This window comes from Scyliorhinus torazame, chromosome 22, assembly GCF_047496885.1.
Source record: "Scyliorhinus torazame isolate Kashiwa2021f chromosome 22, sScyTor2.1, whole genome shotgun sequence".
NCBI lineage: Eukaryota > Metazoa > Chordata > Chondrichthyes > Carcharhiniformes > Scyliorhinidae > Scyliorhinus > Scyliorhinus torazame.
This window is the reverse complement of record NC_092728.1, coordinates 34,495,491-34,519,897: the sequence shown is the minus strand read 5'-3', so window position 1 is coordinate 34,519,897 and position 24,407 is coordinate 34,495,491. Positions and strand designations below refer to the sequence as shown.

General features: G+C 49.2%; 1 protein-coding gene across 1 annotated transcript in view; it reads left to right on the top strand.

The window, feature by feature from the left end:
* Positions 1–20,564, top strand: part of LOC140398999 (lipocalin-like) — an 80,855-nt gene extending 60,291 nt beyond the window's left edge. Inside the window, exons 5-7 of the mRNA XM_072488039.1 lie at positions 3,607–3,708; positions 19,273–19,298; positions 20,428–20,564. Of these exons, the coding sequence (XP_072344140.1) occupies positions 3,607–3,708; positions 19,273–19,298; positions 20,428–20,475 (176 nt within the window). The 3' untranslated portion in view covers positions 20,476–20,564. The remainder of the gene's footprint in view (positions 1–3,606; positions 3,709–19,272; positions 19,299–20,427) is intronic.
* The last annotated feature ends 3,843 nt before the right edge of the window (positions 20,565–24,407 follow it).

The following is a 24,407-nucleotide window of genomic DNA, read 5'->3' as shown; positions in this document are numbered from 1 at the left end:
AATAAAAGTACAGCACAGGACTCCAAGCCCGTGCCGACCATGCTGCCCGTGTAACCTAAAACCTGCACATCCGGGGTCCGTATCCCTCTATTCCCATCCTATTCATGTATTTGTCAAGACAGCCCTTAAACGTCACCAACATACCTGCTTCTATCACCTCCTCCGGCAGCAAGCTCCAGGCACCCAATACCCTCTGTGTAAAAAACTTCCCTCGCACATCTCCTCTAAACTTTGCCCCTCGCACCTTAAACCTATGTCCCCCAGTAATTGACCCACTTTGGGAAAAAGCCTCTATCCACTCTGTCCATGCCCCTCATAATTTTGTAGACCTCTATCAGGTCACCCCCCAACCTCCATCGTTCCAGTGAGAACAAACCAAGTTTATCCAACCTCTCCTCATAGCCAATGCTCTCCATACCAGACAACATCCTGGTGAACCTCTTCTGTATCCTCGCCAAAGCCTCCACATCCTCCTGGTAGTTACGGCTGATCTCATCTCAGCCACATCTCCACTTTCCTGCCGCTCCCCAGAACCCTTCATCCCGTTACTGATTAAAAATCTCCCTATCTCCTCCTTATATATGTTTAGGGTTCTGGTGTCCACTGCATCCTCGGGGAGAGAATTCCACAGCTTCACGACCCTTCCAGTGCAGTAATTCCTCCTCATTTCTGTTTAAAATCGGCTACCCATTAGCCAAAGACTATGACCTTCCGTTGGGAAACATCCGTTCTACGTTCCCTGAAAGGAAATTGGTGAACAAGTTGGATTTTTATGACGAGCGTCCATGTTCTTTATTATTTTATTCAGATTTCACCTGTAGTGATGGGATTTGAACCCAGTCTCCCTCCAGTGCAGAAGGAGGCCATTCAGCCATCAAATCTGAACTGACCCTCTGAAAGAGCACCCTACCTAGGCCCAGACCCCCACCCTATCCCCATAACCCTGTGCATTGATCATAGCTAATCCGCCTAACCTGCACATCTTTGGACTGTGGGAGGAAACCAGAGCACCCGGAGGAAACCCACGCACACACGGGAAGAATGTGCAGACTCCGCACAGACAGTGAGGTCCAAGGTCAGAATTGAACCCAGGTTCTCAGCGCTGTGAGGCTGCAGTGCTAGCCACTGTAACACCGTGCTGCCTATGACATCTTCTCTACCTCAAGTAGATCTCCTTTCATTCTTCTAAACTCCAGTAAATGTCAGCCGAAACTGCTCAATCTCGCTTCATAAGATAAGTTCTTCATCCCTGGAATCAATCTAGTGAACCTCCTCTGAACTGCCACTAATGCATTTCCATCCTTCCTTCCAAAACTGTGTGTGGTACTCCAGACAGGGTCTCACCAATGCCTCTACAGTTGCAACAGCACTTTCCTCCTTTTATACTCTATTCCATTAGCAATGAATGCCAGGATTCCATTTACCTTCCTTATTTCCAGCTGCACCTTATAGAATGCCTTCTTATTGAATCTACAGCATGGTCTCAGGCCCTTCGGCCCAAACTGCTCCATGCCGACCAAAAAGCCCATCGAAGCTAACCCCATTTGCCTGCATTTGGCCATATCCCTCTAAACCTTTCCTATCCAAGTGCCTTTTAAATGTTGTCAATGTCCCTGCCTCAACCACTTCCTCTGGCAGCTCATTCCACATATGTACCACCCTCTGCGTTAAAACGTTGCTCCTCAAGTTCCCATTAATTCTTTCCCCTCTTAACTTAAACTTATCTTTCTATTATATGCCCTCTAGTTCTCAATTCCCCAACCCTGGGAAAAAGACTGAGTGCATTCACCCTATCCATGCCTCTCATGATCTTATACACCTCTATAAGATCACCCCTCAGTTTTTTACGCTCCGAAGAAAAAAGTCCTAGCCTATTCAATCTCTCCCTATAACTCAGTCCCTTGGGTCCCGGCAACATCCTTGTAAATCTTTTCTGTACACTCTCCAGTTTAATAACATCTTTCCAATAGCAAGGCGATGAAAACTGAACACAATACTCCAGGTGCGGTCTCACCAACATCCTGTACAACTGCAACATAACTTCCCAACTTCTATACTCAATGCCCTGACTGATTAAGGCCAACGTGCCAAAAGCCGTCTTCACTGCTCTATCTACCTGTGACTCCGCCTTTCGAGAACCATGCACCTGAACTCCAAGGTCCCTCCGTCCCATGATACTCCCCTCGATCCTACCATTCAACGTGAAAGTCCTACCTTGATTTGACTTTTCAAAATGCATTGAATCTGTATTGAACTCCAAACTTACTGATCATGCCTTAAACATTCTCATCCAAATCGTTGATATAGATAACAAACAACAATGGGCCCAGCATTGACCCCTGGGGGTCAGGCCTCCAGTACGACAAGCATCCTTCCACCATTACCCTCTGTTTCAGACCATCAAGCCAATTGTATATACAATTTGCCAGTTCTCTCTGGATTTCATGTGATCTAACCATCCAGAGCAGCCTACCATGTGGAACTTTATCAAAGGCCTTACTGAAGTCCATATGGACGATGTCTACCACCCAGCCCTCATCAACCTTCCTGGTCACTTCATCAAAGAACTCTAATAAATTGTAGGGCATGATCTCCCATGCACAAAGCCGTGCTGACTACTCCGAATCAAACCCTGTCTTTCCAAATGCCTGTATATCTTATCCCCCAGAATCCTCTCCAGTAACATACCCACCACAGATGTCAGGCTTACCGGTCTATAATTCTTTCTTTGCAGACCTTCTTAAATAAAGGCACAACATTTGCTACCCTCCAGTCTTCTGGTACCTCACCTGTGGCTAACGATGTTGCAAATATCTCAGCCAGGGCTCCTGGAATCTCTCCTCTAGCCTCACGCAGTGTTCTTGGATACACCTAGTCAGGGCCAGGAGATTTATCCACCATCATACATTTTAATACGTCCATCACCTCCTATACTGTAATGTGAACTGTCCCCAATAAATCGCCACTAAAATAGAACATACAGTGCAGAAGGAGGCCATTCGGCCCATTGAGTCTGCACCGGCACTTGGAAAGAGCACCCTACCCAAGGTCAACACCGCCACCCTATCACATTAACTCAGTAACCCCACCCAACACTAAGGGCAATTTTGGACACTATGGGCAATTTATCATGGCCAATCCACCTAACCTGCACATCTTTGGACTGTGGGGGGAAACCGGAGCACCCGGAGGAAACTCACGCACACACGGGGAGAATGTGCAGACTCCTCACAGACAGTGACCCAAGCCAGAATCAAACCTGGGACCCTGGAGCCTGAGGAAACACCCGATCTAAGCCCTGCAGACTAAGTTTCTCCACTAGGTCACCCAGATCCCTCTGTACCAAAGCATTTTGATTTATTTAGATAACTTGCCTCTTTATCCCTCTGACCAAAATGGTGGCCTCACACTTATCTAGTTAAATTCCATCTGACAAATTTTGACCCACTCATCTAATTCACAGACATGGATTATTTTGTGGTAAGGGTAGAATGATGGGGTTGTGCAATGCTTTTATTTGATGCAGGATTGTGTGACATATATAATTCAAATGCACGTTTCCAGAAGCTGCATGAAGTGATGTTGTGACGGTCTCCATTGTTTCAGGCCGAGGCCAGGAGCTGAGACCTGATATTTTGGAACGATTCAGACAGTATTGTCTGACGCATGGACTGGAGGAAGAAAACATTATCACTTTTGCGAAGCGAGGTAAGCATTATTATTCACTACAGATTCTTCCCTTTCTGAAATTGGACCTGAGGTTTGTGTTTGAGACACTAAGAAGATAACTTCATTCAGTGTCAACCCAAAACTGTGCCTATCCTGGAGGGGCAGTGGAGAGGGAGCTTTACTCTGTATCGAACCCCGTGCTGTATCTGTCCTGGGAGTGTTTGATGGGGACAGTGTAGAGGGAGCTTTACTCTGTATCTAACCCCGTGCTGTACCTGTCCTGGGAGTGTTTGGTGGGACAGTGCAGAGGGAGCTTTACTCTGTATCGAACCCCGTGCTGTATCTGTCCTGGGAGTGTTTGATGGGACAGTGCAGAGGGAGCTTTACTCTGTATCGAACCCCGTGCTGTATCTGTCCTGGGAGTGTTTGATGGGGACAGTGTAGAGGGAGCTTTACTCTGTATCTAACCCCGTGCTGTACCTGTCCTGGGTGTGTTTGATGGGACAGTGCAGAGGGAGCTTTACTCTGTATCTATCCCCGTGCTGTACCTGTCCTGGGAGTGTTTGATGGGACAGTGTAGAGGGAGCTTTACTCTGTATCTATCCCCGTGCTGTACCTGTCCTGGGAGTGTTTGATGGGACAGTGTAGAGGGAGCTTTACTCTGTATCTAACTTTATAGAGGTTTATAAGATGATCAGGGGAATAGATAGAGTAGACAGTCAGATACTTTTTCCCCGGATGGAACACACCATTACAAGGGGACATAAATTTAAGGTGAAAGGTGGAAGATATAGGAGGGATATCAGAGGTAGGTTCTTTACCCAGAGAGTAGTGGGGGCATGGAATGCACTGCCTGTGGAAGTAGTTGAGTCGGAAACATTCGGGACCTTCAAGCAGCTATTGGATAGGTACATGGATTACGGTAAAATTATATAGTGTAGATTTATTTGTTCTTAAGGGCAGCACAGTAACATTGTGGATAGCACAATTGCTTCACAGCTCCATGGTCCCAGGTTCGATTCCGGCATGGGTCATTGTCTGTGCGGAGTCTGCACGTCCTCCCGCTGTCTGCGTGGGTTTCCTCCGGGTGCTCCGGTTTCCTCCCACAGTCCAAAGATGTGCGGGTTAGGTGAATTGGCCAATGATAAATTGCCCTTAATGTCCAAATTGCCCTTGGTGTTGGGTGGAGGTGTTGAGTTTGGGTAGGGTGCTCTTTCCAAGAGCCGGTGCAGACTCAAAGGGCCGAATGGCATCCTTCTGCACTGTAAATTCAATGATAATCTATGATTAATCTAGGACAAAGGTTCGGCACAACATCGTGGGCCGAAGGGCCTGTTCTGTGCTGTATTTTCTATGTTCTATGTTCTATGTTTTAACCCTGTGCTGTACCTGTCCTGGGAGTGTTTGATGGGGGCAATGCAGGGGGAGCTTTACTCTGTGTCTAACCCCGTGCTGTACCTGTCCTGGGAGTGTTTGATGGGACAGTGTAGAGGGAGCTTTACTCTGCATCTCACCCCGTGCTGTGCCTGTCCTGGGAGTGTTTGATGGGACAGTGTAGAGGGAGCTTTACTCTGTATATAACCCCGTGCTGTACCTGTCCTGGGAGTGTTTGATGGGACAGTATAGAGGGAGCTTTCCTCTGTATCTAACCCCGTGCTGTACCTGTCCTGGACTGTTTGATGGGGGCAATGCAGAGGGAGCTTAACTCTGTATCTAACCCCGTGCTGCACCTGTCCTGGGAGTGTTTGATGGGACAGTGTAGAGGGAGCTTTACTCTGTATCTAACCCTGTGCTGCACCTGTCCTGGGAGTGTTTGATGGGGGCAATGCAGAGGGAGCTTTACTCTGTATCTAACCCCGTGCTGTACCTGTCCTGGGAGTGTTTGATGGGACAGTGTAGAGGGAGCTTTACTCTGCATCTCACCCCGTGCTGTGCCTGTCCTGGGAGTGTTTGATGGGACAGTGTAGAGGGAGCTTTACTCTATATATAACCCCGTGCTGTACCTGTCCTGGGAGTGTTTGATGGGACAGTATAGAGGGAGCTTTCCTCTGTATCTAACCCCGTGCTGTACCTGTCCTGGAGTGTTTGATGGGGGCAATGCAGAGGGAGCTTTACTCTATATATAACCCCGTGCTGTACCTGTCCTGGGAGTGTTTGATGGGACAGTATAGAGGGAGCTTTCCTCTGTATCTAACCCCGTGCTGTACCTGTCCTGGAGTGTTTGATGGGGGCAATGCAGAGGGAGCTTTACTCTGTATCTAACCCCGTGCTGTACCTGTCCTGGGAGTGTTTGATGGGACAGTGTAGAGGGAGCTTTACTCTGCATCTCACCCCGTGCTGTACCTGTCCTGGGAGTGTTTGATGGGACAGTGTAGAGGGAGCTTTACTCTGTATCTAACCCCGTGCTGTACCTGTCCTGGGAGTGTTTGATGGGACAGTATAGAGGGAGCTTTACTCTGTATCTAACCCCTTCTGTACCAGTTCTGGGAGTGTTTGATCGGGACAGTGTAGATGGAGTTTTACTCTGTATCAAACCCCGTGCTATCCCTGTCCTGGGAGTGTTTGATGGGGTCAGTGTAGATGGCGTTTTACTCCGTATCTAACCCTATGCTGTACCAGTCCTGGGAGTGTTTGATGGGGACAGCGTAGAGGGAGTTTTACTCTGTATCTAACCCGTGCTGTACCAGTCCTGGGAGTGTTTGATGGGACAGTGTAGAGGGAGCTTTACTCTGTATCTAACCCCGTGCTGTACCTGTCCTGGGAGTGTTTGATGGGGACAGTGTAGAGGGAGCTTTACTCTGTATCTAACCCCGCGCTGTACCTGTCCTGAGAGTGTTTGATGGGGACAGTGTAGAGGGAGTTTTACTCTGTATCTCACCCCGTGCTGAACCTGTCCTGGGAGTGTTTGAGGGGCAGTGTAGAGGGGGTTTTACTCTGTATCTCACCCCGTGCTGAACCTGTCCTGGGAGTGTTTGATGGGGACTTCGTAGAGGGAGCTTTACTCTGTTCTAACCCCTTCTGTACCTGTCCTGGGAGTGTTTGTTGGGACAGTGTAGAGGGAGCTTTACTCTGTATCTAACCCCGTGCTGCACCTGTCCTGGGAGTGTTTGGTGGGACAGTGTAGAGGGAGCTTTACTCTGTATCTAACCCCGTGCTGCACCTGTCCTGGGAGTGTTTGATGGGACAGTGTAAAGGGAGCTTTACTCTGTATCTAACCCCGTGCTATCCCTGTCCTGGGAGTGTTTGATGGGGACAGCATAGAGGGAGCTTTACTCTGTATCTCACCTCGTGCTGAACCTGTCCTGAGAGTGTTTGATGGGACAGTGCAGAGGGAGCTTTACTCTGTATATAACCCCGTGCTGTACCTGTCCTGGGAGTGTTTGATGGGACAGTGCAGAGGGAGCTTTACTCTGTACTTAACCCCGTGCTGAACCTGTCCTGGGAGTGTTTGATGGGGGCTGTGTAGAGGGAGCTTTCCTCTGTATCTAACCCCGTGCTGTACCTGTCCTGGAGTGTATGATGGGGGCAGTGTAGAGGGAGTTTTACTCTGTATCTAACCCCGTGCTGTACCTGTCCTGGGAGTGTTTAATGGGGACAGTGTAGAGGGAGTTTTACTCTGTATCTAACCCCGTGTTGAACCTGTCCTGGGAGTGTTTGATGGGGACATTGTAGAGGGAGCTTTACTCTGTTCTAACCCCTTCTGTACCTGTCCTGGGAGTTTTTGATGGGACAGTGTAGAGGGAGCTTTACTCTGTATCTAACCCCGTGCTGCACCTGTCCTGGGAGTGTTCGATGGGGCCAGTGTAGAGGGAGTTTTACTCAGTATCTAACCCCATGCTGAACCAGTCCTGGGAGTGTTTGATGGGGACAGTGTAGAGGGAGCTTTACTCTGTATCTAACCCCGTGCTGCACCTGTCCTGGGAGTGTTTGATGGGACAGTGTAAAGGGAGCTTTACTCTGTATCTAACCCCGTGCTATCCCTGTCCTGGGAGTGTTTGATGGGGACAGCCTAGAGGGAGCTTTACTCTGTATCTAACCCCGTGTTGAACCTGTCCTGGGAGTGTTTGATGGGGACAGTGTAGAGGGAGTTTTACTCTGTATCTAACCCCGTGCTGTACCTGTCCTGGGAGTGTTTGATGGGGACAGTGTAGAGGGAGCTTTACTCTGTATCTAACCCCGCGCTGTACCTGTCCTGAGAGTGTTTGATGGGGACAGTATAGAGAGAGTTTTACTCTGTATCTCACCCCGTGCTGAACCTGTCCTGGGAGTGTTTGAGGGGCAGTGTAGAGGGGGTTTTACTCTGTATCTCACCCCGTGCTGAACCTGTCCTGGGAGTGTTTGGTGGGGGCAGTTTAGAGGGAGTTTTACTCTGTATCTAACCCCTTCTGTACCAGTTCTGGGAGTGTTTGATCGGGACAGTGTAGATGGAGTTTTACTCTGTATCAAACCCCGTGCTATCCCTGTCCTGGGAGTGTTTGATGGGGTCAGTGTAGATGGCGTTTTACTCCGTATCTAACCCTATGCTGTACCAGTCCTGGGAGTGTTTGATGGGGACAGCGTAGAGGGAGTTTTACTCTGTATCTAACCCGTGCTGTACCAGTCCTGGGAGTGTTTGATGGGACAGTGTAGAGGGAGCTTTACTCTGTATCTAACCCCGTGCTGTACCTGTCCTGGGAGTGTTTGATGGGGACAGTGTAGAGGGAGCTTTACTCTGTATCTAACCCCGCGCTGTACCTGTCCTGAGAGTGTTTGATGGGGACAGTGTAGAGGGAGTTTTACTCTGTATCTCACCCCGTGCTGAACCTGTCCTGGGAGTGTTTGAGGGGCAGTGTAGAGGGGGTTTTACTCTGTATCTCACCCCGTGCTGAACCTGTCCTGGGAGTGTTTGATGGGGACTTCGTAGAGGGAGCTTTACTCTGTTCTAACCCCTTCTGTACCTGTCCTGGGAGTGTTTGTTGGGACAGTGTAGAGGGAGCTTTACTCTGTATCTAACCCCGTGCTGCACCTGTCCTGGGAGTGTTTGGTGGGACAGTGTAGAGGGAGCTTTACTCTGTATCTAACCCCGTGCTGCACCTGTCCTGGGAGTGTTTGATGGGACAGTGTAAAGGGAGCTTTACTCTGTATCTAACCCCGTGCTATCCCTGTCCTGGGAGTGTTTGATGGGGACAGCATAGAGGGAGCTTTACTCTGTATCTCACCTCGTGCTGAACCTGTCCTGAGAGTGTTTGATGGGACAGTGCAGAGGGAGCTTTACTCTGTATATAACCCCGTGCTGTACCTGTCCTGGGAGTGTTTGATGGGACAGTGCAGAGGGAGCTTTACTCTGTACTTAACCCCGTGCTGAACCTGTCCTGGGAGTGTTTGATGGGGGCTGTGTAGAGGGAGCTTTCCTCTGTATCTAACCCCGTGCTGTACCTGTCCTGGAGTGTATGATGGGGGCAGTGTAGAGGGAGTTTTACTCTGTATCTAACCCCGTGCTGTACCTGTCCTGGGAGTGTTTAATGGGGACAGTGTAGAGGGAGTTTTACTCTGTATCTAACCCCGTGTTGAACCTGTCCTGGGAGTGTTTGATGGGGACATTGTAGAGGGAGCTTTACTCTGTTCTAACCCCTTCTGTACCTGTCCTGGGAGTTTTTGATGGGACAGTGTAGAGGGAGCTTTACTCTGTATCTAACCCCGTGCTGCACCTGTCCTGGGAGTGTTCGATGGGGCCAGTGTAGAGGGAGTTTTACTCAGTATCTAACCCCATGCTGAACCAGTCCTGGGAGTGTTTGATGGGGACAGTGTAGAGGGAGCTTTACTCTGTATCTAACCCCGTGCTGCACCTGTCCTGGGAGTGTTTGATGGGACAGTGTAAAGGGAGCTTTACTCTGTATCTAACCCCGTGCTATCCCTGTCCTGGGAGTGTTTGATGGGGACAGCCTAGAGGGAGCTTTACTCTGTATCTAACCCCGTGTTGAACCTGTCCTGGGAGTGTTTGATGGGGACAGTGTAGAGGGAGTTTTACTCTGTATCTAACCCCGTGCTGTACCTGTCCTGGGAGTGTTTGATGGGGACAGTGTAGAGGGAGCTTTACTCTGTATCTAACCCCGCGCTGTACCTGTCCTGAGAGTGTTTGATGGGGACAGTATAGAGAGAGTTTTACTCTGTATCTCACCCCGTGCTGAACCTGTCCTGGGAGTGTTTGAGGGGCAGTGTAGAGGGGGTTTTACTCTGTATCTCACCCCGTGCTGAACCTGTCCTGGGAGTGTTTGGTGGGGGCAGTTTAGAGGGAGTTTTACTCTGTATCTCACCCCGTGTTGTACCTGTCCTGGGAGTGTTTGATGGGGGCAGTGTAGAGGGAGTTTTACTCTGTATCTAACCCCGTGCTGAACCTGTCCTGGGAGTGTTTGATGGGGACTTCGTAGAGGGAGCTTTACTCTGTTCTAACCCCTTCTGTACCTGTCCTGGGAGTGTTTGATGGGACAGTGTAGAGGGAGCTTTACTCTGTATCTAACCCCGTGCTGCACCTGTCCTGGGAGTGTTTGGTGGGACAGTGTAGAGGGAGCTTTACTCTGTATCTAACCCCGTGCTGCACCTGTCCTGGGAGTGTTTGATGGGACAGTGTAAAGGGAGCTTTACTCTGTATCTAACCCCGTGCTATCCCTGTCCTGGGAGTGTTTGATGGGGACAGCATAGAGGGAGCTTTACTCTGTATCTCACCTCGTGCTGAACCTGTCCTGGGAGTGTTTGATGGGACAGTGCAGAGGGAGCTTTGCTCTGTATATAACCCCGTGCTGTACCTGTCCTGGGAGTGTTTGATGGGACAGTGCAGAGGGAGCTTTACTCTGTATCTAACCCCGTGTTGAACCTGTCCTGGGAGTGTTTGATGGGGACATCGTAGAGGGAGCTTTACTCTGTTCTAACCCCTTCTGTACCTGTCCTGGGAGTTTTTGATGGCACAGTGTAGAGGGAGCTTTACTCTGTATCTAACCCCGTGCTGCACCTGTCCTGGGAGTGTTTGATGGGGCCAGTGTAGAGGGAGTTTTACTCTGTATCTAACCCCATGCTGAACCAGTCCTGGGAGTGTTTGATGGGGACAGTGTAGAGGGAGCTTTACTCTGTATCTAACCCCGTGCTGCACCTGTCCTGGGAGTGTTTGATGGGACAGTGTAAAGGGTGCTTTACTCTCTATCTAACCCCGTGCTATCCCTGTCCTGGGAGTGTTTGATGGGGACAGCCTAGAGGGAGCTTTACTCTGTATCTCACCTCATGCTGAACCTGTCCTGGGAGTGTTTGATGGGACAGTGCAGAGGGAGCTTTACTCTGTATATAACCCCGTGCTGTACCTGTCCTGGGAGTGTTGGATGGGGCCAGTGTAGAGGGAGCTTTACTCTGTATCTAACCCCGTGCTGCACCTGTCCTGGGAGTGTTTGATGGGGCCAGTGTAGAGGGAGTTTTACTCTGTATCTAACCCCATGCTGAACCAGTCCTGGGAGTGTTTGATGGGGACAGTGTAGAGGGAGCTTTACTCTGTATCTAACCCCGTGCTGCACCTGTCCTGGGAGTGTTTGATGGGACAGTGTAAAGGGTGCTTTACTCTCTATCTAACCCCGTGCTATCCCTGTCCTGGGAGTGTTTGATGGGGACAGCCTAGAGGGAGCTTTACTCTGTATCTCACCTCGTGCTGAACCTGTCCTGAGAGTGTTTGATGGGACAGTGCAGAGGGAGCTTTACTCTGTATATAACCCCGTGCTGTACCTGTCCTGGGAGTGTTTGATGGGACAGTGCAGAGGGAGCTTTACTCTGTATCTAACCCCGTGCTGAACCTGTCCTGGGAGTGTTTGATGGGGGCTGTGTAGAGGGAGCTTTCCTCTGTATCTAACCCCGTGCTGTACCTGTCCTGGAGTGTTTGATGGGGGCAGTGTAGAGGGAGTTTTACTCTGTATCTAACCCCGTGCTGCACCTGTCCTGGGAGTGTTTGATGGGGCCAGTGTAGAGGGAGTTTTACTCTGTATCTAACCCCGTGTTGAACCTGTCCTGGGAGTGTTTGATGGGGACATCGTAGAGGGAGCTTTACTCTGTTCTAACCCCTTCTGTACCTGTCCTGGGAGTTTTTGATGGGACAGTGTAGAGGGAGCTTTACTCTGTATCTAACCCCGTGCTGCACCTGTCCTGGGAGTGTTTGATGGGGCCAGTGTCGAGGGAGTTTTACTCTGTATCTAACCCCATGCTGAACCAGTCCTGGGAGTGTTTGATGGGGACAGTGTAGAGGGAGCTTTACTCTGTATCTAACCCCGTGCTGCACCTGTCCTGGGAGTGTTTGATGGGACAGTGTAAAGGGAGCTTTACTCTGTATCTAACCCCGTGCTATCCCTGTCCTGGGAGTGTTTGATGGGGACAGCCTAGAGGGAGCTTTACTCTGTATCTCACCTCATGCTGAACCTGTCCTGGGAGTGTTTGATGGGATAGTGCAGAGGGAGCTTTACTCTGTATATAACCCCGTGCTGTACCTGTCCTGGGAGTGTTGGATGGGGCCAGTGTAGAGGGAGTTTTACTCTGTATCTAACCCCATGCTGAACCAGTCCTGGGAGTGTTTGATGGGGACAGTGTAGAGGGAGTTTTACTCTGTATCTAACCCCGTGCTGTACCTGTCCTGGGAGTGTTTGATGGGGACAGTGTAGAGGGAGTTTTACTCTGTATCTGACCCCATGCTGTACCTGTCCTGGGAGTGTTTGATGGGCACAGTGTAGAGGGAGTTTTACTCTGTATCTAACCCCATGCTGAACCTGTCCTGGGAGTGTTTGATGGGGACAGTGTAGAGGGAGTTTTACTCTGTATCTGACCCCATGCTGTACCTGTCCTGGGAGTGTTTGATGGGCACAGTGTAGAGGGAGTTTTACTCTGTATCTAACCCCATGCTGAACCTGTCCTGGGAGTGTTTGATGGGGACAGTGTAGAGGGAGTTTTACTCTGTATCTAACCCCGTGCTGAACCAGTCCTGGGAGTGTTTGATGGGGACAGTGTAGAGGGAGCTTTACTCTGTATCTAACCCCGTGCTGCACCTGTCCTGGGAGTGTTTGATGGGACAGTGTAAAGGGAGCTTTACTCTGTATCTAACCCCGTGCTATCCCTGTCCTGGGAGTGTTTGATGGGGACAGCCTAGAGGGAGCTTTACTCTGTATCTCACCTCATGCTGAACCTGTCCTGGGAGTGTTTGATGGGATAGTGCAGAGGGAGCTTTACTCTGTATATAACCCCGTGCTGTACCTGTCCTGGGAGTGTTGGATGGGGCCAGTGTAGAGGGAGTTTTACTCTGTATCTAACCCCATGCTGAACCAGTCCTGGGAGTGTTTGATGGGGACAGTGTAGAGGGAGTTTTACTCTGTATCTAACCCCGTGCTGTACCTGTCCTGGGAGTGTTTGATGGGGACAGTGTAGAGGGAGTTTTACTCTGTATCTGACCCCATGCTGTACCTGTCCTGGGAGTGTTTGATGGGCACAGTGTAGAGGGAGTTTTACTCTGTATCTAACCCCATGCTGAACCTGTCCTGGGAGTGTTTGATGGGGACAGTGTAGAGGGAGTTTTACTCTGTATCTGACCCCATGCTGTACCTGTCCTGGGAGTGTTTGATGGGCACAGTGTAGAGGGAGTTTTACTCTGTATCTAACCCCATGCTGAACCTGTCCTGGGAGTGTTTGATGGGGACAGTGTAGAGGGAGTTTTACTCTGTATCTAACCCCGTGCTGTATCTGTCCTGGGAGTGTTTGATGGGGACAGTGTAGAGGGGGTTTTACTCTGTATCTAACCCCGTGCTGTACCTGTCCTGGGAGTGTTTGATGGGGACAGTGCAGAGGGAGTTTTACTCTGTATCTAACCCCGCGCTGTACGTGTCCTGGGAGTGTTTGATGGGATAATTTGGAAACGTATATGTATGCACGCATCAGCCCTCTGTATCGGTAGACGTCCTGCAAATTCCATAATAATTGATCTCTCCCTCTTTCCTATCACTTGAGACTCAGTTCCTCATTCAGTGGTGAAGCTGAATCTGGGCCCTGTTGTGAAGAGGGAGGTAAATTAGGGCCCAGGATTCATAGAGTCATGGAATCAGCCAGCACAGAAAGAGCTCCTTCGGCCCATTGTGTCTGTACCAGCCGTTTTCCCATGATCCTATTTTCCAGCAATTGGTCCATAGTTTTGTCTGCCACAGTGTTTCAACTGCTCATCTAAATGCTCCTTAAATGTTGTGAGGGTTCTCGCCTCTCCCACCCTTTCAGACAGTGCGTTCCACACTCCCACCACCCTCTGGGTGAAAATGTTTGTCCTCAAATCCCCCCGAAATCTGCCACCCATTAACTTAAATCTATGCTCCCTGGTTATTGACCCCTCAAGTAAGGGGAAAGATATCTTCCTATTGTTGTGGGTCAGGGTTTCGAAAACTCCAAAGTATATCATGGAGTTCACCTGACCCACGACTTTTTTTTTTTAAAAATTTTTTATTGAAGTATTTGTAAAATTTTATAACCAAAACAGAAAAAGAACAGTAAACATTAAACATTAACATGGTGAAAAAATAGATATTTCCCCAAACGGCTGTCTTCACAGACCACCTAAAATAACATAAACAACACTTACACCGCCCCCCCCCCCGCCCCCTCGGAAAGCTGCTACTGCTGACATTTTAAATTTCCCCAATAAAGTCGACGAACGCCTGCCACCTCCGGGAGAGCCCCAGCATTGATCCTCTTAAGGCAAACTTTATTTTCTCGAGACTGAGAAACCCAGCCATGCCACTAGCCCAGGTCTCTACACTCGGGGGCTTCGAGTCCCTCCACATTAAAAGGATCCGTCTCTGGGCTACCAGGGAGGGAATGGCCACAACATCGGCCTCTTTCACTCCCTGAACTCCCGGGTCTTCTGACACTCTAAAGATCGCTACCTCTAGACTCGGCACCACCCGCGCACCTAGCACCCTGGACATTGCCTTGGCAAATCCCTGTCAGAATCCACCAAGCTTCGGGCATGCCCAAAACATGTGGACATGGTTTGCTGGGCTTCCCGCACACCTCGCACATCTATCTTCTACCCCGAAAAACCTGCTCATCCTCGCCGCCGTCATGTGTGCCGGTGTACCACTTTAAACTGTATTAGACTGAGCCTGGCACATAATGAGGAGGAATTGACCTTACTTAGGGCTTCCGCCCACAGACCCGGCTCTAACTCTCCTCCTAACTCCTCTCTCCCATTTGCCCTTAAGCTCCTCCACTGGAGTTTCCTCCGCTTCCAACAGCTCCTGGTAGGTATCCGACACCTTCCCCTCCCCCAGCCAGGTACCGGAAACTACTCTATCCTGTATCCCGCGTGGTGGCAGGAGCGGGAAGGCCACCACCTGTTTCCTTGGGAAGGCCCGCACTTGCAAATATCTAAAGCCATTCCCTGGCGGCAATTTAAATTTGTCCTCCAGCGCCTGCAGGCTGGGAAAGCTCCCATCTATAAACAGGTCACCCATCCTTTTGATACCTGGCCTCTGCCAGCTCTGGAACCCGCCATCCATCCTGCCCGGTCCCTGCCCTCTGCCAGCTCTGGAACCTGCCATCCATCCTGCCCGGTCCCTGCCCTCTGCCAGCTCTGGAACCCGCCATCCATCCTGCCCGGTCCCTGACCTCTGCCAGCTCTGGAACCTGCCATCCATCCTGCCCGGTCCCTGCCCTCTGCCAGCTCTGGAACCCGCCATCCATCCTGCCCGGAACCTGTGGTTATTACATATCAGGGTCCAGACCGACACGCCTTCCGCCGTCTTGTGTCTCCTCCACTGCCCCCGGATCTTCAGTGCCGCCACCACCACCGGACTTGCGGGGTACCGGGTCGGCGAGAACGGCAGAGGTGCCGTTACCAGTGCTCCCAAATTGGTGCCTTTACATGACGCCGCCTCCAACCGCTCCCATGCCGACCCCTCCCCCAATACCCACTTCCTAATCATGGCGATGTTGGCCGCCCAGTAGTAGTTGCAAAGGTTCGGCAGCGCCAGCCCACCCTCCCCCCGACTGCGTTCCAGCAGCTCTCTCTCTACTCGCTGGGTCTTGTTCGCCCACACAAATCCCGGGATGATCTTGTTCACCCGCTTGAAAAAGGCCTTAGGGATGAAGATGGGAAAGCACTGGAATACAAATAGAAACCTGGGGAGGACTGTCATTTTCACGGTCTGGGCACTCCCCTCTCCCCACATAGAAAAAACCTATTTACAGGATTACATTCCCCAGTTAGTAAACAACAGCTCTCCAGAAGCCATTAACATAACCATAAAGCAGAACAGACACACTCACTTAAAACAAAACCCAGTCTCCCGAAGGATAATGCTAACTTCAGGGCCCCCCCTCCTCCCCCGTATCAACTCCCCGCTAAACAAAGCGCCCTCCAACCAACCCTCCAGCCCACTCTCTCGCCCAAGACTAAATACAATCTTGTTTAAAACAGAACACTCAAGTCCAACTTCTTCTCTTTAATAAATGTCCAGACATCATCTGGCGACTCGAAATAGTCGTGTCGATCTTCGTGCGTTACCCACAGTCTCGCTGGGTATAACACCCCAAACTTTACCCCCTTCTTAAAGAGGGTCGCCTTTGCCCGGTTGAACCTCGCACGTCTCTTGGCCAGCTCCGCTCCCAGGTCCTAATAAATGCGCACCTCACTATTCTCCCACTTGCTGCTCCGTTCCTTCTTGGCCCATCGCAGGACGCGCTCCTTGTCTGAAAAACGGTGAAAATGAACCACCATGGCCCTCGGCGGGTCATTCGCCTTGGGCTTCCTTGCGAGGGCTCTGTGGACTCCATCCAGCTCCAGGGGTCGAGGGAAAGCCCCCGCTCCCATCAACGACTCCAGCATACCCGACACATATCTGGTCCCTCAATATCTTCAGGGATGCCAACGATTCTTAAATTCTGCCTCCTGGTCCTGTTCTCCAGCTCCTCCAGCTTCTCCTGCATCTTCCTGTGGTGGTCCTCTAGCACCTCCACCTTGTGCTCCAGTACAGTTATCTCGCCCTCTTGGTTGGAGAGTTTAAATTCGATCTCCTGAATCGCTTTCCCCTGGGCCGCCTGAGTCACGACCATTTGGTCGATCGATACTTTCATCGGGTCAAGCGTATCCCTTTTTAGCTCGGCAAAGCAACTCTTGAAAAACTCCATCTGCTGCTCCTTCGGCCAGTGAGCCGCCGCTTCCTGGTCCTTGCCGTCTGCCATGCTTCGCCACACTGCCAGCTCCCCTCGCTTCCCTCTATCGGGGCTAACTCATTTCACACGGCCACTTCTGGTCCAGCTATCCATACATCGGGGGGGGGGGGAATCCTCGTTACTATTGCTCACTCCACCGATTTATTTCATAAAGTCCACAAGAATTCGGGAAAAACAGGTCCCAAAGTCCGTTTCAGGCGGGAGCTATCGAATGTGCGACCTACCCCTCCATGGCCGCCACCGAAAGTCCTCCTGACCCACAACTTTTAATAGATTTTGGGTATGGGGAGAACAAGGGTCCACTCTCCAGGTGTTGTGCAACAGAGATCGTAAGTATTTTCAAAACAAAACAATGTTTATCCTGTGAATCCAGTTAACATTTTATAAACACACAGTAAACATTTTATCAACGACCAACACACGTAACCCCACAGATACAATACTCTATAGGTAACCCTTAATACCTTTATTATCAACATCTGTAAGTTAAACCCTTTTTAATAAAGACAGTAGGTTTGCTTTCCTACAGAAACAGGTATTACTTTGAAATCATCAAGTGATCTGGAGACATTCTTTATATTGCAGGGAGAGAGATCAATACACATCTGCTTGGTTTGAATGCAGCTGTCCACCTGAAAGCGAAACTAAACATAGAGCCAAAAAGAGCTTTCAGCTCCACCCACACAATGGCATCACTGCAGCCATTTGATAAAGCACACTTTTCTTAAAGGGACATTCACATGACACTATCTACCCATCTATATTCCTCATAATTTTACACACCACAATCAGGTCCCCCTCAGCCTTCTCTGCTCCAAGAAAAACAATCCCAGCCTATCCAGCCTCTCTTCATAGCTGAAATGCTCCAGCCCAGCCAACATCCTGGTGAATTTCCTCTGCCCCCTCTCCAGTGTAATCATATCCTTCCCATAGTGTGGTGACTGTCGTGTTGGGTGTTCCGATGCACAAATGATCCATCACGGCTGTAGATGGTACAACTCTGTTTTATTGTCTTAAACAACGACAACTAATAACTGCTGGCTTAGGTTCGTGCTTCACCAGCTAACCTGTGGACCCAGCCCTATCACTATCTTGATGAGGCACTCAGCACATGGTCCATGTCTGAGTGTCACGCTGTGAGCTCTGTGCTCTGAGCTATCTCCTGGTAGAATGAGCGGGAACTGTGGTGTTCCCTGTTTTATAGTGCGTGTGCTCTCACTGGTGATTGGCTGCGATGTGTGTGTGTGTTGGTTGGTCCAACTACCTGTCCATCAGTGTGTGTGTGATTGCACCATGATATGCTGACGTGGATATCATGACAGTGACCAGAACTGCACACAATATTCTAGCTGTGGCCTAATGAGTGTTTTATACAGCTCCATCATAACCACCCTGCTCTTATTTTCTGTACCTTAATTGATAATGGAAAGTATCCCATTAGCCTGCTCAACCACCTGTCCTGCTGCCATCAGGAACCTATGGACATGTACCCCAAGGTCCCTCTGGTCCCCTGTCGTTCCAAACGTCCTACCATTCATTGCGTACTCCCTTACCTTGTTAGTCCTCCCAAAATGCATCACCGCACACTTTTCAGGGTTAAATTCCATTTGCCACTGTTCTACCCACCTGACCAGCTTGTTGATATTGTTATGTAATCTAAGGCTTTCCTCCTATTACCACAACATCAACTTTTGTGTCATCCATAGAGCCCACAGAATCCCTACAGTGCAGAACGAGGGCATTTGGCCCATTGAGTCTGCACCGACTCCCCGAAAGGGTACTTTGCCCAGGCCGACTGCTCCACCCTACCCCGTAACTCCGCACATTCATCATGGCCAATCCACCTAACCTGCACATCTTTGGACTGTGGGAGGAAACCGGAGCATCCGGAGGAAACCCACGCACACACGGGGAGAATGTGCAAACTCCACACAGACAGTGACCAAAGCCGGAATTGAACCCTGGTCCCTGGAGCTGTGAGGCAGCAGTGCTAACCACTGTGACACTGGGCTGCCCTCATTTGCGAACTTACTGATCATACTCCCTGCAGGCATGTCTAGATCACGAATGTACACTACAAACACCGCATGGGAAACTTATAGTTTCAATTGACAGTCTAAATGGAGCTTTATTTCAACACTTCATCTGAAAGACAGCTCCTCTGACAGTGCAGAACTCCCACAGTACCTCACTGGAGGGTCAGCCTAGATAATGGCTTGAATCCACAACCTTCTTACCTTGAGGGAAGGGGACATACTGACTGAACCATAACTGACAGCTCTGCCTGTGTCGGTATCAAGAGGTAAAGATTTAGCAGCGGTTTAATTAACCAAAGGTTTTCTCTCTGTGAGGTATGAAAATTAACTGTTTTCTCTTCTTTTGATCTCCTTTCAGATGAATGCCGACCCACTCCTGCTGAGGTCAGTATAGCCAATCTTCTTTCTATTCTTATTGACAGGGTTGGCGGACTTGGGGGGACGGGGTAGGTGGGACTGTCCCCTCCTTGGAGGGATTATTAATGGCAATAAAATAAAACAAGTGAGAAGCTGGATCAAGTCAACATTGCCTGGGCAGTCTGACTGCCCAGTACCCGATACTGACCATTCACGCTGCTTTTTAAATTGTTTTACGGGATGTGGCTGTCGCTGGCTAGGCCAGTCTTAATTGGCCATCCCGAATTGCCCTTGGGAATGTGGTGGTGCCTCCATGTGGTGGAGGTACACCAACTGTGCTGTTAAGGAGGGAGTTTCAGGATTGTGACCCAGCAACGGGGATATATTTCCAAATCAGGATGGTGAGTGGCTTGGAGGGGAGCCTCCAGGTGGCAGGGCTCCCATGTGTCTGCTGCCCTCGGCCTTCTTGGTGGTGGGTCTGGAAGGGGCCTTGGTCAGTTCCTGCACTGCATCTTGTAGCTGGTTCACACGGCTGTTAGTGTGTGGCAGAGATGGAGAGAGTGAATGTTGAAGGCATTGGCAAATACTGCTGTTCATTGATGGTAGTTGGAATAGGAGACAGTACAGCTTCCAGGTGGGCCTGGAAACATGAACTGGACCACCAGCAGGCCTGTGTTAGTGACATTGTTTTAAACAGCTAAAATCTAGAGGACCACTCTGTGTGTATAAAGCCCTTTTTTGACTTTTGACATCCTGTGTCTACCATTCAGCGTGCTTAACTAATAATTATTAATAAGGTAATGGAGAGAGAGTGAACATCCAGACATTCTAGAGATTTTGAAAGCTCCATGGGGGAAAAGGTGGGCATCTTCACCAGAAAGCCTCTGGATTCTGGGGATAAAGTGCAGCTTTTAAGGGCTGAGATCAATAGATCTTTTGGGGTAAAGTATCATGGAATATGGAGCACAGCTGAGTAAATGAGTTTTTGCAGAGATGAGCCATGCTTTGGTTCAATGACCGAATAGGTCAGACTTTCTCCTGTTCCTTTGTGGATTGGCTTTCCAGAGTGAAGCATCAGGGCCGGGTTTTCAGGGAGTGCTGGGATGGACAAGCAAAGGCCACATCGAACTAACTATAATGTCAAATCTTCCTGCAGAACTTAACAGCGAAGCCTGGGCTGAAGAAAATCCCAAAGAAGGAATAATCTCACTGCCAGCCTGCTCCATGTATTTTTCCAGCTACCTTGTACACTGCAGTGACATAGCCAGCTATCAATAAAGTCAATAATAATCACCCACAATCTCTGCCTGAATTCTTGTTGAGATACTTTAGGGACATTTGTGCACAGGAGGAGGTTTTGTGTTAGGTTCGGAACTTCCTCCCAGGAGAGACGATGCCAGTGAGGAAGCAGCGATATTATGGAAAGGAAGCAGTAAAATAACGAGCAGGATGTGCCCCAGGTCTTGGGTCCTGGTCAATATTCAGCCCACTACAGCAGAGTTGATTGTTTCTCCAGGTGCCCGGTTTACATGCCTGTTGCATTCCAGAACATTCTGACATCTGTGAAGGATGATGCCTTCAGGTGGCCTTTGCAAAGTGACCAGTCATGATATGTGAGACAGGGTAGTAAATTCAGGGAACAATGCAGATTTCCTGCCTGTTTCTGGTCTGTTAGGAAATCACCTTTAGGATCCAGAGAATGGGCACGGTGGGACTGGATCACAAACTGCACTTCCAGGGCTAGGCATACACTGACTGAACTTTAGTGTTAAAATGGCCAAGGCTGTACACTGTTGTCCTGTAAATAATCACCCACTGCTACAATAACACTGGAAGCCAGAATACACGATTGTTTAACAATGATTATGATCATCGAATTTACAGTTAATCGAGTTGCACCGGCCCATGGAAAGAGCACCCTACTTAAACCCACGCCTCCAGCCTGTCCCCATAACCCCACCTAACCACCTAACCTTTTCAATGGGCAATTTAGCATGGCCAATCCACCTAAACTACACATCTTTGTTCTGTGGAGAAAACCGGAGCATCCGAAGAAAACCCACACAGACACAGGGAGAACGTGCAAACCCACACAGACACAGGGAGAACGTGCAAACCCACACAGACACAGGGAGAACGTGCAAACCCACACAGACACAGGGAGAACGTGCAAACCCACACAGTCAGATGTGAAGAACAAAGAACAAAGAAAATTACAGCACAGGAACAGGCCCTTCGGCCCTCCCAGCCTGCGCCGATCCAGATCCTTTATCTAAACCTGTCGCCTATTTTCCAAGGATCTACTTACCTCTGTTCCCCACCCGTTCATATATCTGTCTAGATACATCTTAAATGATGCTATCGTGCCCGCCTCTACCACCTCCGCTGGCAAAGCGTTCCAGGCACCCACCGCCCTCTGCGTAAAAGACTTTCCACGCACATCTCCCTTAAACTTTCCCCCTCTCACCTTGAAATCGTGACCCCTTGTAATTGACACCCCCACTCTTGGAAAAAGCTTGTTGCTATCCACCCTGTCCATACCTCTCATAATTTTGTAGACCTCAATCAGGTCCCCCCTCAACCTCCGTCTTTCCAACTAAAACAATCCTAATCTACTCAACCTTTCTTCATATCTAGCACCCTCCATACCAGGCAACATCCTGGTGAACCTCCTCTGCACCCTCTCTAAAGCATCCACATCCTTCTGTGGCAACCAGAACTGCACGCAGTATTCCAAATGTGGCCTAATCAAAGTCCTATACAACTGTAACATGACCTGCCGACTCTTGTACTCAATACCCCGTCCGATGAAGGCAAGCATGCTGTATGCCTTCTTGACCACTCTATCGACCTGTGTTGCCACCTTCAGGGTATAATGGACCTGAACTCCCAGATCTCTCTGTACATCAATTTTCCCCAGGACTCTTCCATTGACCGTATAGTCCGCTCTTGAATTAGATCTTCCAAAATGCATCACCTCGCATTTGCCTGGATTGAACTCCATCTGCCATTTCTCTGCCCAACTCGCCAATCTATCTATATTTTGCTGTATTCTCTGACAGTCCTCCTCGCTATCTGCAACTCCACCAATCTTAGTATCATCTGCAAACTTGCTAATCAGACCACCTTTACCTTCGTCTAGATCATTTATGTACATCACAAACAACAGTGGTCCGAGCACGGATCCCTGTGGAACACCACTCGTCACCTTTCTCCATTTTGAGACACTCCCTTCCACCACTACTCTCTGTCTCCTGTTGCCCAGCCAGTTCTTTATCCATCTAGTTAGTACACCCTGAACCCCATACGACTTCACGTTTTCCATCAACCTGCCATGGAAAACTTTATCAAACGCCTTACTGAAGTCCATGTATATGACATCTACAGCCCTTCCCTCATCAATTAACTTTGTCACTTCCTCAAAGAATTCTATTAGGTTTGTAAGACATGACCCTTGCACAAAATATCACTGATAAGCCTATTTTCTTCCAAATGTGAATAGATCCTATCCCTCAGTATCTTCTCCAACAGTTTGCCTACCACTGACGTCAAGCCTACAGGTCTATAATTCCCTGGATTATCCCTGCTACCCTTCTTAAACAAAGGGACAACATTAGCAATTCTCCAGTCCTCTGGGACCTCACCCGTGCTCAAGGATGCTGCAAAGCTTTCTGTTATATGTGGGAATAGAGATTTGTATATCTATATAGAGAGTTGTATATTGATAGACATGGATACATAGAAGATACGAGCAGGAGGAGGCCTTTTGGCCCTTCGAGCCTGCTCCGCCATTCATCACGATCATGGCTGATCATCCATCACAATAGCCTAATCCTGCTTTCTCCCCATAGCCTTTGATACCATTCTCCCCAAGTGCTATATCCAGCCACCTCTTGAATATATTCAAAGTTTTAGCATCAACTACTTTCTGTGGTAATGAATTCCACAGGCTCACCACACTTTGTGTGAAGAAATGTCTCCTTATCTCTGTCCGAAATGGTTTACCCTGAATCCTCAGGCTGTGACCCCTGGTTCTGGACACGCCCATCATTGGTAACATCTTCCCTGCATCGACCCTGTCTAGTCCTGTTAGAATTTTATAAGTCTCTATGAGATCCCCCCTCATTCTTCTGAACTCCAGCGAGAACAAGCCCACCTAGTCAATCTCTCCTCATATGACAGTCCTGCCATCCCTGGAATCAGTCTGGTAAACCTTCACTGCACTCCCTCGAGAGCAAGAACATCCTTCCTCAGAGGAGACCAAAACTGCACACAATACTCCAAGTGTGGCCTCACCAAGGCCCTGTACAATTGCAGCAACACATCCCTGCTTCTATACTCGAAACCTCTTGCAATGAAGGCCAACATACCATTAGCCTTCTTTACCGCCTGCTGCACCTGCATGCTTACCTTCAGTGACTGGTGCACAAGGACACCCAGGTCCCGCTGCACACTCCCCTCTCCCAATTTACAACCATTCAGGTAGTAATCGGCCTTCCTGTTTTTTCTTCCAAAGTGAATAACTTCACACTTATCCAAATTATACTGCATCTGCCATTGATTTACCCACTCGCCCAACCTGTCCAGATCTTGCTGTAGGACGCCTGCTTCCTCATCACAAGTCACCCTCCCACCTAATTTGTTATCATCTGCAAACTTTGAGATGTTAATTTTGTTCCCGCATCCAAATCATTAATATATATTGTGAATAGCTGGGGTCCCAGCACCGATCCCTGTGGTACCCCACTAGTTACTGCCTGCCAATTTGAAAAGGACGCATTAATCCCTACTCTTTGTTTCCTCTCTGCCAACCAGTTTTCTATCCACCTCCTTACATTTCCCCCAATCCCATGCGCTTTAATTTTGCACAATAATCTCTTATGCGGGACTTTGTCAAATGCCTTCTGAAAGTCCAAATATACCACATCGACTGGCTCCCCCTTGTCGACTGTACTGGTTACCTCTTCAAAGAATTCCAACAGATCTGTCAAGCATGATTTTCCCTTCATAAATCCATCCTGACTCTGACTGATCCTGCCACTGCTTTCTAAGAGAGTTGTATATCGATATAGAGAGCTGTGTATCGATGTAGAGAGTTGTATGTCGACATATAGAATTGTATATCGATATAGAGAG